Below are 18,287 nucleotides of genomic sequence, written 5' to 3' on the forward strand. Positions count from 1 at the left end.
GTACAATTTATTGAATTGATTAGTACAAATAAATTGTAAGTTTTCGGCACGTGTAAGGATTTGAAATTTTAAGAGCAACTCAAATAAATTTTTCTCTATTTTCTCGTTTAAAATAAAAATTTACAAACATACTAACTTTTTTGTTTTGTTGTAAAAGTTTGTATTTTCTTCAAAATTAATATAGACTTAGAAGCGTGAAAATCGTTTTCTTATTTTAGTTAATTTAAAATAAATCAATGATACAAAAAAATTCTAAATTTAATTCAGAAACATTTTGTTTTCTAGTAAATCAGTAAAATTCATGTTTACTGAGAAAATCGAAAAGGCACAGTTATTCATCCCTTTTAAGAAGTTGTACGGCAGGAAACACAAGGGATATGTACACTAAAATTTTAATATTCTTATTTTTTGTATATGAGTTGTCTAGGGGTACGTAAAATAAAAATAGTTTGCAAAAAATTTTTCTTTTTTAACTTCCTAAATTAGAATTTTTTTTATCATTTACTTATTTTTTTGAAATCAACATTTTCGATTTTCTCTGTAAAAGTCAATTTAAAAATAATTTAGATTTTTAACTTTAGTTAAAATTGATATTTACCAAGAAAATAGAGAAAAACCATTTCTGCACTCCCTTTACGAAGTCGTAGCAATGCTATGAAATAATTTGAATTTTATAAAAGAGTTCGAGAGCTACTAAAATAGAAAACTTTTGACATTTCAATTTCCCTTGGACCACAAAGTTAATTGTTGTTCGTGAACGCCAATTAAAAATGTTTTTTGAGTTGTTTTGAGAATTATATCTCAATAATAAACCTTGATAATCTGTTGCATTTAAAAATGACACACATTCACACATAATAAAAACCGTTAATTATTATAAAACTATGTATCACACCGGTTAAATAATAATAATTATTATTATTAATTATTAATAATATTAAATTAGCAATTATAAAAATGATAAAACAACATTCACTATAAGTAAAATCAGATTAAAGAAAAATTAATAAAAAAATTAAAAAACAAAAAATCACACTTGAATTACAATCTAACCACATTCGAATGCCTTCGTAGACCAAGTCCAAAAATAAATCTTTTATTATTCTCATTATTGGGACTTGTTATGGATACTGTTGGTATATGCAAGAATTGAAGTTGTGAAGATACTGATGCCGATAAACTTTTATCTGGTGTTATACCAGCACTACGTATACCACTATCGTGAATACTACTTGGCATATGTAAATGTAAAAATGACGATAATCGACGCTGTTTCTTCGCTGAAGTTGCGGATGATTGTTGATCAGCCGATGAAGAGGTATCAATTACAGAGATACTACGTCCTCGTGCAGGTGAATGCGACGACATGATTATAACTAGATATGGTTTGTATTTTGAAAATATAATTTATTTTATATTTTTATTTTTTAAATATAAACATTTAACAAATTAAATGCGATATACGCGACGCGATGTATGCGACAAATTATTATTATTATTATTTAAAAAAAATTATATATAAAATAACATTTAGTGCGAAAGTGTTTATTAAGCAATAAAATATTCAAATATTAGCATATTATTTACATTTTATATTATTTAATAATTTATTTTTAATATAGGTGAAGGAATTATAATAGAATGTTTAACATTTTATTTTACGATTACAAGAAAATTGTTATTTTCTAATTTTTTTTTGTACTTCTAGTTTCTTCAATCAATTAAGTACACAAGCGTAAGAAAGTTTAGAAATAATTGTCAATAACAGTAAATTTATCAGTGACTGCAATTTTGAATAAATATTTTTGGTAATTTTTCTATAGAACGAAAAATGGGACGGCATCCTGATCCTAAAACTGCTCATATCAATTTTTAGAATCTCTTCAAAAACATTTCGGACTTGCTTCGATAGTTTCTATTAATTTTTATTTCGAAATATAGTGTTCTAAAGTATAAGTATCAAAAAGCACTGTCAACCCGTATCCCGTAAGGAAATATATTTTTAAAGATAAGCTTTTATTCAATAGTGGTTACAAAAATTTTTTGTTTCTTAGACCATTTGAAAGTTTTTTATTATTTAGATTGACTCGTTGCCACCCAATGCCGGATTAAGACAGCGCGGGATCCATAACAAATTGTATCAGTCCACCAAATTTTTTAGTAATCGTGAATCTACCCTTCGCCATTTACTCGTTTATGGAACGCCTTCTACAAAAATCTTACGTGAATCCTTTCTCTTTTTTGACATCCACCACCTGCGCGCTTAATTTTGCGGTGTCCCTATGTATGCTTGTAGATTGATTTATTCTCATAGATTCCCTATTCTTATTTTCACTACCGTAGACACTTTCTATTCTCATACGCTCCCCCTATTCTTTTTTATTTTCGCTACCGAACTTTTCTATTTTCGCCTTCGAATCGAAATCAAGGAGACAATACAGACCACTTTGGGAATGACTGATTTAATACTAAGAAATATAATAATTAAATATTTTTAAAAAGTGGAAAATAAATTAAATTCCTAATCAATATCATTAAATAAATTTGAAATATGCAGGGGCGTAGGAGCCGTATGGGCAGGGTGGGCAGCTGCCCACCCAGGAATTTCCCTGGGTGGGCCATGCCCCTTTGTTGAAGAGATTAAAAATTTTATTGCTCTATTAAAATTTCGTGTAGGATAATTTTAAGGGCAAAACAATAGTTTTTCACTAACAATTGACCTTTCTGCCCACCCAACAAAAAAAAAATTTCGAACCTGCCCACCCAGCAAAAATTTCGTTCCTACGCCCCTGGAAATATGCTTGTATTTTTATATGCAAGAAAAATTATAATGTAATACGCCGCAGTTTAAGAACACCTTGTAAAATAATATTTATAAATGACAATTAAATTAGCTACTTTTTATTTTTAATAATTTGTCTTTTCATTAATATAAAATCAAAATGTTTATGGCTCATAACTTGGAAAATACAAAATGATTCATATTATTATAAAGAAAAAGAAAGGACTCTTCAGATAATTTTATAGAAAGTACCTTTCGGTCAAACTTTCTGAAAATTTGATAAATGTTAATTCTTGAAGAGTAGAAAAAAGTCACAATAATCACAAAACTCAAAAACTATTAATTTTGAAGATATTTTACCGAAATGTTCAAATGGTCTTGTGGATACACACAAACATCGTATGCTTTCCTCAACATTTAAGCAAAATTTTCGTAAACTGAAAACCTTTGAGTTTTGTGGCCATTGAGACTATTGTCCTACTCGTCAAGAACTAACATTTCTTAAATATTCAGAAATCCTTATTCTATAATAAAATGTATATATCTTTACACAGTTATAACTGACATTTCAACGCCCATAGCTCAAAAACGTTTGCATTTGGATCATCGTGTCACCATTAAAACTTTTGATTCAGGTGCCGAGATCGACAAAATCTCGTAATATGAACAATTTTTACCAAGACCTTATTCCCATAAGATTAGTGCGGGGTTTTTTTGAAAAAGTCAATACATTGTGAACGTTAATTGCTTATGGAAGCAAACATTAAAATTTTTAACTTTTGATCCAACGTTTAAAAACCAAGCCTTTATTTAATGATCTCTTCAAACTGAAATAACCCATTGGCGCCGATGTAAAACGTAGAAGCCTATGGACTTATGAAGTGTTGATTTCATCTTTTCGTACAGGATTAAAATTTAAAAAAAATTATGGTCTAGTTTTGAGTTTTACGAATCCAATTGCGTTAAAATTGATGAAATTTGGCACAGAGATGGATTAGATAGAGTCTAGAACATAAGTTACTTTCTATTCTGGTAAATCTATGGTTCCCGTGGGATGTCATCCAAAAGTTACACTAATCTTACTTTATTTTGGATTACGCGTGTAACTGAGACATCGCATAATGTATTTTTTTTGTAGTAAATAACGAGTTTTGAGTTGATAGTAAATAACGAGGTTTGAGTGGATAGTATTGAGTATTATTTTTTTCTCAATAATCCTTGCACTAGATGCATTGAATATGGAAATAATTCGAGCTATTCATACTACCAGATGAACATGGAAATAATTTGTTGACCATTTTTTTTTTTCATAGAACTAACCAAACTGGATTATTTCAATTTTATGGTCACAAATTTCAGCGAAATAAATTAAAATTCAAATTGGTGAATAAAAAGTTTTTTTTAAACTTTCAAAGAATTTTAGTTTGTTTTTTTAAAACATTTTTTTGAAAAAACAAACAGAATTTTTATGATATTTTAAATTTAGAATTTGACTATCGTAAAGTTATGCAGTAGTGACCTTGATATTCAAATTTTTCTCACCCTGTCAAGAAAAATGTTAATTTTAATTAATGCATTTTTAGATTAACTTTATATTTATTACGTGTACAGGAAATAAAAAAAATCAAATTTAAAATTGGTAAAACCAAATTTTAATTGGTGCCAAAATCATAGGTAGGTATGTAATAAAATAATTATTGGTTAGATTGTTTTGGATTAAAATTCATACGTTCGTTCGGTACGCGTGATCATCCACACTCAAATATTTATAGTCAATGCGGTAAAATCGAAAATGTATATTTCTATAAAATTATATTAACGTTTGTACGGTCGTGTGACTAAAGATGTTTTCCACCACAGGACTCACTATATCTCTAACGGTTTTCAAATAATTTACCATACCTATTAAAAAATATTAGATTTTGAGCAGAGGTTTTCAAACTTATTTCGTCTATCGCTCACTTCAAGAATCAATTATTTTTGAGCGTCTCTTATATGTGTGCAAAAATATTAATATTAAATTAAAAATTAGCCTTACTGTGTAGGTCTTTAGGGTCCACAAGGAGACGATATCGCCTAGTTTCAGAAACACTGATTTAGAGCAAAATTCTTTATCTTTAATAAATGGTTAGAGATAGAGAAAAACTCTAAATTACAAAAACTTTCCCTTTAGGATTATAATTGCCAAAATATGAAAAAAAAAACTGAAATTTTATCGCGTTTTTTGATTTTTGGCAAAGTTGCGTTCGTCGCTCGAGGTCACAAACTTTGTTTTATTCATTGGAACAACATCATAAACTGCAAAGTCTGCAAAAAATCAGACTACCGGATTTGATGCTGACTGTAATGTATAAAGTTACTGTAATATAAAATTTTTAGATTCATAAGTACCATAAAAGCAATCTATAAATCAAAATTTCGGTTTACAGAGTGTTTCCAAAGTTAATTTTTTAGATTTTTTTAGACCCTTTAAATTTTTAGAAATGGCTCAAGTTAAATAATTTAAATTATTTGCAATGTTTTTGCACCGCACAAACTATTAATGACGTCAACCATTTAAACAAGTACATTTACTTTTAGAAATTTTACACGTATAGTAAACATGTTAAATAAAATTCAGGAAATAAATAAGCCTCAAATCAATTTTCAAACAAAATATACTGTCAGCGTGAAAAGCTAGTGATGAGTAATAACTTAATAAGTAATTACTTATTCTATTTTTAATACAAAAAATATGTATCCAACATAATTCTTTAAAAATATTATATATGAAACTCACGCAACTTCCATGTATTAAAGTAGAGAGTAATACCTTGATGATATTGTACCATGAATGGCAGATTACCCTTGGATTTCTTGAAAGATATTACTACCTATTCGACAGCAATTATACTGCCCGCAAAAAAAGCTACGCACCTAAATAATTTATAAATTTTTTCAAAATTTCAAACGAGTATATCTCGCCGAAAATGATTGGATTTGAATGAAATATATATCATCCGATATCTTAGAATTTCTAGTTTTTGAATCTATACTTCAAAGATTTTTATCACCCGAATATTTGATACGCAGGTGAAATGCCAGGGTTGAGAAAATTAATTATTGATTTGAAATGAATTTTAAAAGCCGTGTGTGCATAAGTATTTATACAAGAAATTGAGTACTTTTTTAAGAGAATGATAATTAATTTCCTATAAAAACATATAATTATATTGGTAATACCTTTGCGAAGATTCATAGTTATCATGTTTTAAGCTTTGTATCAACTACTTAAGTAAAAAATTTGTTATTTTATGAATAAACTAGCAGTTATCCACACACGTCGCTGGGCAATTTCAACTTTAAAAACAAAAACTACAGCGTTATAGGCTTCTCTTCTGTTACCCTCACATAATTCCCCTTTTCTTTACCATTTAATGAGTCACAAGGAAAAATGAATCATGTCGGAAAATTAAAAGAACACTCTTTATATTATGCATTACAGTTGTAGTCATTATATAGAGGTAAAAAGCAATTATATTTATGTACTTATTAAATAAATTGATTATATCAATTTTATATAACTACGAACACGTGTTAAAAATTTTAGAAAAAAATTAAATACACTATTTTCCTCAGTCAATTAATCGTGAAACGAGAAATTAATCGTCGAAATTTTTAATATTTAAGTAAATTAAAGTGAATTAAACGCGTATTTTGTCATTATATATTCTCTTCAAAACTTTGCTCTCTGCGAGGAGAACAATAATTGTTTTGTAATGCGACAGCTAGTGCCTTAAAATAGAACAACGATAACTTAAACTTAAACTCGTTTTAAACAGGCGTTGACTAACCAGATGTATATAAAGTAGCCATGGTAGCCATAGTAATTTACACCAATACTGTGCAAATGTATAAATGAATTGTCTAATAAAAAATAGCCTACTCTTTTCCCAATAGTTCAGTTGTTATTTAATTCTTTCTTCTAACAAGTTTCTTCCACTTTTAAAAAACTCTAAATTCAAATGGCTCTAGCTCTAAACTAATCATTTTTTTTATATTAAAAATATATTTTTTATATTAAATAAAATCACAGAATGGACAGTTATCGTCAATTTAATTAACATAATACGGAAAAAATGAATGAATGAGAGATAAATGCATTTAGACAAATTCATTTATCTCTCGTTTCCACCAAGATGAAAATCAAAATTTCGTAAAGCCCCTATACTCAGTTGCGAGCGCAAAAAAAAACACATTTTTTATGAGTTTTTTTTGGGAAGACCATTATATAAAATATAAATATAAGAAACGTTTCTTTGAGATCAGGCTTTCCGATTTGATATGGTACTGCTCCTGTAGATGATCTCTTGAATGTCCTCCAAAAAAGTGTTTGACGGTGAGCATCTCTGGTTTGGATTATTCAAAATGAAAAAACCAAAAAAATGTTTTCAGTCCATAGATGAATACAGATATTCATCGAATTATGATTTTTGACAAATAGAAGCTTTCCAAAAAAAAAAAAAAAAATCCTCACAAATTTTCCAACTTCTAATAGGTCTAAAATATCGAAATAATTTTCAGAAATCTTATTCTTTCGATTAATACCTGGGGAATATATCTAAAAAAATTATGTAGAAATTCGAAATCAGTCGGTCGAGCCATTTAGACATTTTTCAGTTTACACTCAGCTAAAACTTTTTTTGATACGTTTATCTTCGTGAATATTTATCGGATCAACTTGAAATTTTCAGAAAATATACTTAAATATATGTACATTCTGTATATGCCCGGAGAAATGGAAAATCGATTATTTGGAAATTCTAACTGATGAAAAATTAAAAGAAAATTATCTCATAATCCGAAGCATTGCCAATTTTTATTTTAAACGAACTCTTGTCTCATTCGTTCTTTTGGTGCTTCAACTCTAGGTTTTGGGCTATTCTCTCTTCAGATAAACTCACAAGAAAAAGTAGCACGTTGTTCGATCCGATTTGACAATTGCCTTTAAACTTAATTTACTTAAAAATACATTTTATGTAACTTTTTTTAAATGGTTTTTAATATGGCACAAAAAATTGACATAAGTTTTTGTACAGCCTATTCAAAATCACTCACTACTCTACCCCTACTCTTTACAATGATCCGGCAAACAAAACAATATTAATAACACATTTATTAATTAATCACATTCATACCTGGCTAACATTTGGTCTACTTAAAACTCGAAACATTTTTAATAATTATTATATTATTTGATAACCACTTTCAGGGAACTGAAAATCAAACTAAACATAATATGTTCAACATCTTTGTTATCAACTCGTGAACTCGACGCTTTATTTTTAATGTTTATTAATAATAAAATATTTTATATATCAGAGGTTCTAATTATAAAATGTTTTGTGTAATAGAGGCTCTAACTATAAAATATTTTATGTATATCTGAGGTTCTAATTTATGTTGTTTAATCAAAATTTAATTTTATAAAATAAAATGTAAAATATACTAAAATTAAATTCTCAACTCAAAATTGTGACATTAATTTTATCATAAGATTTTCCAAATAATAATTAATTATTTATATCAACATGATTTATAATTGTTTTGTTATGATTTACAAAATTGTTGTAAAAATATTTTATTAGCGAAAATTATAATAATAAGTACTAATAAATTTAATAAATCACGGACAAAATAATAATCAAAAGTAATAGTTTACATATTTGAAATTTTGTTGTACAGGCAGATAGTATGGCTCTGTGGTATGGTGTCGATAATTTAAGTATTTCATTTAGTTCTAAGTACATTTCAAGCACTTTTCACCACAGTGAAATTATTTTATCAGGATGATAGAATTAGTAGTAGAGCAATATAGTATTTTTATAAACAAACCTTAGTCTCGGCAAAATCTGTCATTAAGCATAGTTAATTTTCGAATGGCAAATTATGCAGGATCCCGTTTGAAACATGTTCCTGAACGTAAAAGTGCAGGTTGCTAGAGGGGGTAATCGGGAAGGTTATTGTTTAAACTACTTTTTTTTTAAATAAATAAGTAATATTGACCGAATCGATTTGGAAAAAATTTTATTATATAATTGGGATCTAAACACAAAATGTTCTTAGACGTTTTTCTGTAAACTGTCTAGTTTTTGAGTATACATGTTTTATTTGTAGTATGAAGCTTACTCAACAAACTCCACAAAAATTTTTGGCCGTATTGCATTTTAAGTGCTTGATTGTTAATTCTTAAAAGAGCGCGCGAAAAATAACTCAAAAAAAATTATTTTTTATTTACACATGCTATAAAGGTTGGGTTTTCACCAATCGACTCGAAACCCAGTCAAATTAACAGAAAAGTTCTAAAATTAACATCCACAACAAAATACTCCGGAAAGTTGAAAATCGTCTATCTGATTTTACGAGGAGTTGCATTGTGGAAATTGAAAATTTTCAAACTTTTTCTTTTTTTCTGTGTATTTATGTATTATAAACAGATTGGATGAATTTAGAACATGTTGAGAATCACCAGAATATTTCTTAAAAATTTCAATGTCATGTTTTATCTTAATTACAAAAAATAAATAAATAAAACTAAAAAGAGCATAACAAAGCAAACTTAATAAATATAAAATCATTAAATTTCATTATTGAAAAATACAGCCGCAATTTATAATATTGTTTATTTTATTTTACTTTTATTTTAATTAAACATACCTATTTTAAAGAGTAAATATTTTTAGTTAACAAAAGGACCGGTTTTCATTCTATTTAAGTCAACAAAGGAAATTTTAGTTACAGAAGCATGTTTCATTTTATTTATTAAGTATTGATTTTTCGATTATTTAAAAGTCTCAAATTTTCATCGTTTATGAAATTCTTAGAAAAACGAATATAAAAATCATAAAACCAAACCGCGGTTAGGGTCTGGGGTGATCCTTGAAGTCCACACGAATAACTCTCCAGCAGAATAAATAATTACAAAAAAAATTAAAATAAACTCGACCGATTCCAAACGATTTGACCGAATGTTATGAAATTCTTTTCGGATTATATTACTGTTAATACGCTTTGATCGACACTTCAACGAAGTCGAATGCCGATTTCGATGATTCATACGCCAATCGATTTGTTTGAGCCTTGCGAGTGCTATTGAAGATATGGCAATAATGAAAATTCAATATGGCGACTTGGTGGTCGCTGATAGCGTCTGTAAGAATCATTAAAATCGGTCCACGCGCTTGGTCTCAAAGGACGAAACATACATTCATACATAGGCTGAAAATAAAAGTCGACGAACTATGGTAAGTGGTGTTTCATTGAAAGGTATTTGAAAATCCTAACTAAAAAGAGTAAAATAAAAAATTATTTAAAACATCAAATAACCCGACTAGTTAAATATAAACTGAAAGGAAAAAACAAGTCCAGCAGTTTACTTTAACAGTCGAGACCCATTAAAATCTACACCGGTTTAAATAATCCCAATAATGGGTACCGAGTGTTAAAGTCGCTATGTAAACTGCTAGACTTCTTTTTTTTTTTTAGTATATACATATTTAACTTGTTCAAAGTCGGGTTTTTTTTATTTTAATATATAAGTGTGTTTTTTCGCAATTTTAAATGAGCAAGTCTCCTTAAAAAGTTACGTCTAATACATCCCTACACTAAGCATTTTGCATGTTTTGCACTTAGATTTTCTTTCTACTAGGAATTTCAAGAACTTCATATTAAAAAATTTTCATATTTATAATTCAAGGATATTGTTATAATTGATGATTAGTATTGTTATTTGATTATAATTTTTTATTTACCAATTTACTACTATTGAAAGTAAAATATGATACAATAAAACAATAACTAAACATACAATAAATCATTAAATGAACATTATTCGAAAATTACATAAATTGTTTTTATGATTATTTTTCAAAAAAACCAATTATTTTCAATTGCGTTTTAATTTACATAAACATTCATTTATGAATGTGAATAATTTTTTATCAGTTTAACATGATTTGTGAAATATCAGTAGGTGTAAAGTTGTTTAACGCGCTTACATTAGTTTAATTTTTGTTCTACACGGGAGATATATTTTGTAATAAATATTTCAAATCAAATTTTTTGGTAAGATTAATATTTTTAAAATATTCAAATTCTCAAGACAATAATACATAACAGCGAGTTAATGGAATTCGGAAATACTCCATAACTTAGAAATTTGGCGGTGGTTTTGAGAAAAGATTATAAAAATTAAAATAATATTTCCTTAAAACTGCCTTTTTATACCCTGTATATGTGTAATATATAAGGTATATTAAGTTGTGCATAAAATCACCTTATTAGTCTATTTTCGGTTGTCCGACCGTCCGTCTGTCAACACGATAACTCAAAAACGAAAAGAAATATCAAGCTGAAATTTACAGTGTACTCAGGACGTAAAAAGTGAGGTTAAGTTCGTAAATGAGCAACATAGGTCAATTGGGCCTTGAGTCCGTAGGACCCATCTTGTAAACCGTTAAAGATATAACAAAAGTTTAAATATAAAAAATGTTCTTTATAAAAAAATAAACAACTTTTGTTTGAAACATTTTTTCATCCGTCACATCCGTTTTAAAAATTGAATTTCCGTTTTAGAAATTTGAATTTCTCTCACTGAATTGGTACTTTTATTAATTTGAAGATTTTGCAGCCTCTCAATTTTTAATACATATTGTGATTAGTAGTACATATGCTATCTATTAATAGGACTGCAGCGCACCTCCAATTTCACCCCCGAATCTTTGAAATTTTGTCAACCGTTGATCATTTACGAACTCAAACTCATTTTTACGTCCTGAGCATACTATAATAATTTCAAATCAATATCACTTTCCGTTTTGTAGTTATCGCGCGGACAGACAGACGGGCAAACGGAAATGAATTTATTAGTTGATTTTTAGAAAACACCTATACCAAAATTTTGTTCGTATCATCAATATTTCAAAGCGTTACAAACTTGGGACTAAAATTAATATACAGTGATAATATATTTCATATATACAGGGTATAAAAACATATAAAGATTTTATTTGGTCACAAATAAGGTTCAATGAAATTTATATTTTATTTAGAAATACCTAGGTCAAACAAATGAATGAATGCATTTTGTTACTATTTTTGATTTATAAACCATTTTGTTTTTGAAAACAAAAATTGTATATTTGTGATATTTTGAATTATTTAAATAAAAACACACACACGAAGGTCAACAACCTGTTCGATGTTTATTTGTAAACAATTTGTTATTATTATGAATTCGCACCGACGTCATATTTGTTCTACAAATGACAAAAATTTACAAAGATTTATAAATTTTTCCCATCAAATAGTAAAGGTTATTGATGACGTAAATTTATAGGTGAAATGTTTTTATTTTGATTAGTTTGGAAATAAATTAAATTTTAATTTAAGCTGGGTTTTTTTATGATACAAAAATTTAGTCTAGGGGCTATAAAATAAATAAATAATTGGTATTGTGGCTTTATCTTTACAGACTTTCTACAATCCGAGATCCGGAAATTAGCAAAATGTGTTTCAATTTAAACAATTGATTAAAAACGGTTAACTTCGATAGCAAAAGGATTTTATTAGATAATAGTTTTACAGAACATGGCGATCATTGCCACTTCTCCATATGTTGTTCTTAATACGCCATTTCCTTTCGAAGGTTTGGTATTTAGGAAATGCCATGACAATTATCTCCAGATTTATTTTATAGAATATCAAACTGTTTATCCTAGATTTTACCTTGAACGATCAGAGTATTTGATATTTCTCAATTCTTATTACATATCCGAGGTATCATTGATGCAAAAATCGGAGTTCATTTCAAATACAGTCAATGTTCCGGCAGCCGGATTTAAAATATAATATTCTTATTCATAAAATAAAATTACTTTATATAATTATTTTATCTACATCTCCTCAACTAATTAAGTGAATAATATTAAAATCGGAATATTACAGTAAAAAATAATAATTTTACATGGAATACTTATTTGACATTTTGTTGAACGTATTTAGGGAGTAAACAATATACTCTGAATTGTTTATCAAAATAAAGTTGCAAATTTATTAACTCTGGAAATCTAAAAGATAATCTTCTTAGTTCTAAGCCTTGGTTGGGAGCTTGTTAAGATCAGCTAATGGAATTTATTGTTGAACCATCCCCTCGCAATATCTTTCAGAAATTCACTATCCCGCTTCGACGTTCGCTACTTTTGCATAGCGCGTTCTCTACTCTTGCAAATTGAAGCCAAGAAAGGATGTCGTCAAGAAAGGTTCTTTCTGTTCAGAAAGGATCCTTCGGTTAAGAAAGGATGTCGTTTTGGCGCGTTACACTACGCACTCACAACAATCAGGCTCACGACCACTATTGTTCCCGTTCCACTTGCTTGAGAGTGTTACAATCATAATCTCAAGTGAAATGGATGACATGACGGAACGTTTTGAGCAATGACGTAAACATTAAAAATGGCAAGTTTAAAAAATGAAAGTTTTTGTGGAAGCACTGAAGAAATATTTTGTCAGTCTTACTCTTCCACTGTTTCTCTAGCAGTGCACGACTTTTCGTCTTTAATTTTACGTTCAGCTAAGTGAATTCCTGTAGTCATGTCTATTTAGAACTACACAGAAAATAAAAAAGCCGTATCTCGATTCATTCAATAATTTTTACATAATACTCGTCCGGTTACGAAGCTGGTTATGATTTTGTTTTTAAAGATTTGCATACCTGAGAAGAAGAATATCCGCTTGTAGCTTGTTTAAGAAAATTATAATATGGTAAAATTGCACCGTAACTTTTTGGTGTTCCAATAACAATTGGTATTAATGGTAAACGCTCGTTCCTCGAGGAACCTCCTCTGTTAGAACTTGTAGAGGATCCAGTTTTTGATGGTGAACAATTAGTTTTTGAAGACGATGAACTGCTAGATGCATACATTTAATATACCTTCAACAATTTAGTAAATTGTGAAATGATAAGTGTACTGTTTCTTCAAAAGTGTACTGAAAATAGCCTTAAATAATGAACAAATTGAAACGGAATCAAATCAAGCCGTACCCCGCATCAGGCGCCATCATAAAAAGACGCTAAAAACCTGGGGAATTTTTTTATTGTGTAAACATAGTATACCTTTTTGTGTACCTCTACAAATTTAAACAGTATGTAGAAAGTTTCAAAAAGCGCTGCGCATGAAATTTCGTCCACCCGTAAAACTTACAAGGACATGACCTGGGTGTGATATGCCTTAAAAAGCTACACTTCATGAAAAATTGCGATAAATATTATTCCATATTTCGAAGTTTGACATGTACATAGATTATTATTCAATAATAGATTGGTAAATTTTAAACATGGGTTCCTTGTATCAGAAACAATCAGTAAAAAATTTTATATGATCGTATGGTCTAATACTTTTCATTTTCGAAATAAGGAGTGGTCAAGTTTCAAAACAAAAATGTAGTAACGATAAGGGGATAATTTTCTGACATAAATATAACAAAAACAAATGAAAACAAACAATTAACTGAGTTAATTGTTGAAATATCATGTATAGACAGTGTTGATGACCCAAAATTGTCATATAAATAAAGAAAGATTTCCACTATTTGATAGCCGCATGTAACTAAATTTGCATCTAATTTGCGCCCTCGCGGGTAAACGGTGATGTTTACGAAAAAATATTTCAAACAAAAATTGTCTATTTTTTTATAAGGAACATTTTTTACAATTAAATTTTTGTTCTATCTCTAACGGTTTACAAGATGGGTCCTAAGGACCCATGACCCAACTAATCTATGTTGCTCATTTACGAACTCAACCTTACTTTTTGTGTCCAAGCACGCTATAAAAATTTCAACTTGATATCTCTTTTCGTTTTTGAGTCATCGTGTTGACAGTCAGACAGACAGACATCCGAAAACGGACTAATTAGGTGATTTTATGAACACCTGTAGCAAAATTTTGTTGGTAGGAACAATATTTTCAAGCGTTTCAACTTGGGACTAAACTTAATATACCTTGTATATTTCATGTACATGGTATAAAAGGTAATAGTGTCAAAGACCTTTTCTTTTTTGAAAACTTCAATCATAAAATTTTGATTCAAAACTCTGAAAACCCCATTATCGTAGACAGGAAAGATCGTATACTTTAAAATAAAAAGTTTTAGACCTTATATTCATTTAAACTTTTTTACTTTTTTTGATGTAAGGAATTTATGTTCAAAGTTGGCCAATGTATTATTACTCTCTGTATCTATGCCAATATATGAGATTGTAAGGGGGCGTCCATAAATTACGTGAGGTGTTTTTTTAAATTTTCTGTCCCTCCCTCTCCCCTTGGTGAGATGTCGTGAGGTTTTAGTCAACCCCCTCCCCCGTCCCCCAATCTCACGTGAGATTTTTCAGAATGTGGGTTTATTACGTAAACGCGTTAGATTGTTTATTGTAAAAAGAAAAAAACAATTTGGTTTGTGCTTTTATTTACGACTAGTTAAGACTACCATTCAATATTGCTGAGAGTTATAAATGTTCAGTAGATATATAACGTCGAAGTATGAATGAAATAATTTTTTTCCGAACGAATTAGTGAATAATCGTAATCATATTACGTTAACGCTTAAGATTAAATTTTAAACATGTACATACAATTTGGATTAAATTCAACAAAATAGTATAATATTTTTTTGTTTCAATCAGAAAAAAAAATTGCGTGATATTTGTCGAGACCCCTCCTCTCCCCAACGTGAGATTAGATGATATTTGACTCGACCCCCTCCCCCCCAGGGGATAATAAAATTATAAATTTATCCTCCAAAAAGGGACTAAAAACCATACCGTGCTACCTGGACTCCCAACACGTGCTACCTGGACTCCCGCCAACTAAAAATAACGCCATGAGTTGATTTTCGTCAATAGGTGTTACGTTAGCGATAGTTGGAGTGATTTTTTGTAACTCGTTTACAATCTGACGGAAATTACAATTTTACGTTGACATATATATCTCAAAGTTTGGAATGATCATAGTTTGGAGATATATGGGTTTTGCCGCTTTAAAGACACATTATCAAATATATTTACAATTTGTTCACATTAAACTGTTTATTACTTTCTATTTTCAGTACACCATATTATAAAATAAAGTTACACCACAAAAGCACTGTTAATTACCTGAACATACAAAGACAAATTTTAATTAGCCAATTTAATCATTTTCAGTAAAAACAACAATTAACGATCCCACACAAAAGACACCACACAGTTTTGAATGTCTAATAATTTATACAATTTTACAAAAATTTAGAATTAATATGAGAGAGTGTGATCTTATCAGAATATAAAGTATTTAGAAAAGTTATCTATCATTAAGTTATATGTAAACTAAATTTCTTATCATTTGTAATCAGAAACTCGTCAATTAATATAACAATAAGCAGTCAAATAGGAGCCAAGATAAATTAGTGTGTGTTGTTAATATTATTTATTAAGGACGTTCTCAAAAATCACGCTTTCTTACAATATATATCTTTCAATTGTGTATATGCTTTCTCACTAATGCCTTTTATAAGCAGGTAAATTTTTAACACCTCTTACAGTTGTAAATTTATAGATTTGAGCTGTTAAAGTTTGCGTTTTTATAAATCTTACACGGAAAAAAATTCTACGAATGTGATACAACTACCGTACGGAGTTGAGTGGTGAAGTTGAAACAAACGCAAGAGTTGTTTGTATAAAAGTAATATATTATACTTTCTAACAAATTTCAAATATTGTTGTTTTGAAATGCAACATAGTTTTAAACAATCTTTTTTTGATTGGTTCTACCACTTATAAATATTATTACAAAATACTGATGTGATTGTCACAACTACACGAACAGGTAAAAAATAAATAAAAGGTTTATACCTGCTAATAGATTTATTTATTTAAAAAAAAAAATTAAATTTCTTCAAGTTGGATTTGAAACAGCGACATATGGATTACTATTAATTTTAGTGTCCTAAGTCTAAAGCGTAACCCACTGCGCTATCGATGCTTGTGACATAAATATAACGGCGGCGACTGTACAGTCCGCCACCAAATTAGCAAGGAGTAACATAAGAGTAATTACGATTAGCTAATTCATGCTGATGATGACTACTTGGCAGTCGAAATATTTGTATTTATAAAATACAAAAAAGTGATCTAGGAAATTGGGGCAAAAATCGAAATTTATTCATTTTTTTGAGAACGTCCTTAAAGGAATACACATGCTACTACCTTAAAATAATCAAAAAATGCTTCTGAAATTTGCCGATTAACAGACGAGGATTGGATGTCTACGAAAATGGCATGCCTGTTTGTACGAATATTGTATTCTTCATAGATAGATTAGATCACATCCTTTAATATCTGATAAACTAGTCAATATTTAACCCCTTGCTTCCGAAGATACACCTATATATACCATTTTTAAAACTTCTATTTTCCCACACAATGAAAACACAAATAAACAGCTCATAACTAATCTTATATGATGGTATAAAATTTTAAGAGCACACAAGCTCAAAACAATCACTAAAAAAGGATTGAAATCACATAATGCATGACAATTAAAAGTATAATCCATTCTAAAGACAAATTAGTTACTTGTAAAAGTAACATTTTAAAAAAATTGGCGATCATGTGATGATATATGTGGACTTTAGATTATTATCTACAAATTCGAAAAGAGTTTCCACAAAAAATTGAATTTTCAAAGCTAACATAAGTAGTCAAGAGGGTTGTAGTACTTAAACTTACGATTTCGTAGTATAAACAAACTAACACTTATCTACCTCAAACTGGGAGTGAAAATATTATTCGCGAACTCGTTTTAAAATACTCCAGATAATTCTATTATATGAATATTTCGCGAAATACAAGCTTTGCATTGCTGAATGTTTTAATTTACAATAACCATTCGAGATTCAATTTGTGTTTTTACTAGCCTTAAAATAAAATACAAATATTTGTATAAAAATAAATCGCATTTCTTATTGTTTTCAATTTATTAAAAATTTTCCGTGACATAATAACAGAGTAATTTCAAACTAGTTTGTCAAGCCTCAGGAAAAATATAAATATAGGAAAATTTTGGAAAAATATACTGTGCGACGAGTAAAGAAATTAAAAAAAAATTTTCCACCTTAAACGGATACGGAACATAAAAACTTTTGAGCCTTTTCTGTCCAAGTAAATTTTGATTGATCATCACACAGCATAATATGATTCTACAAAGTTTTCTTTATCAGTTTGTAATTTGCCGCTTTTCTTTGCGTTTTCTCGGGTTCGTAATGCATTTACAAGGTTAATAATTTTGATGAAGTTTTAGGACAACTCTTAATGAAGAAAATGCTTTTTCCCTCCCCCCAAGACTCCCTTCTCCCAAATTTTTACGCCAATGGATGCAAAAGATATTAGTTATGAAATTAAAATGATGTTAACTGTTTACTGGTAACCAATT

The 18,287-nt window shown here is 28.8% G+C and overlaps 1 protein-coding gene across 2 annotated transcripts in view; it reads right to left on the reverse strand.

Annotated features, from left to right (window-relative positions):
• LOC123294725 (kinase D-interacting substrate of 220 kDa) overlaps nt 1-18,287 on the reverse strand; it is a 39,290-nt gene that overhangs the window by 12,425 nt on the left and 8,578 nt on the right. The window contains exon 2 of one of the 2 annotated variants that reach the window (XM_044875848.1): nt 1,054-1,376. The exons of the other annotated variant lie outside the window; for it this stretch is intronic. Within the exon in view, the coding sequence (XP_044731783.1) occupies nt 1,054-1,368 (315 nt within the window). The 5' untranslated portion in view covers nt 1,369-1,376. The remainder of the gene's footprint in view (nt 1-1,053; nt 1,377-18,287) is intronic. 2 annotated transcript variants of the gene reach the window in all.

The sequence above is a fragment of the Chrysoperla carnea genome, chromosome 3, assembly GCF_905475395.1.
Source record: "Chrysoperla carnea chromosome 3, inChrCarn1.1, whole genome shotgun sequence".
NCBI lineage: Eukaryota > Metazoa > Arthropoda > Insecta > Neuroptera > Chrysopidae > Chrysoperla > Chrysoperla carnea.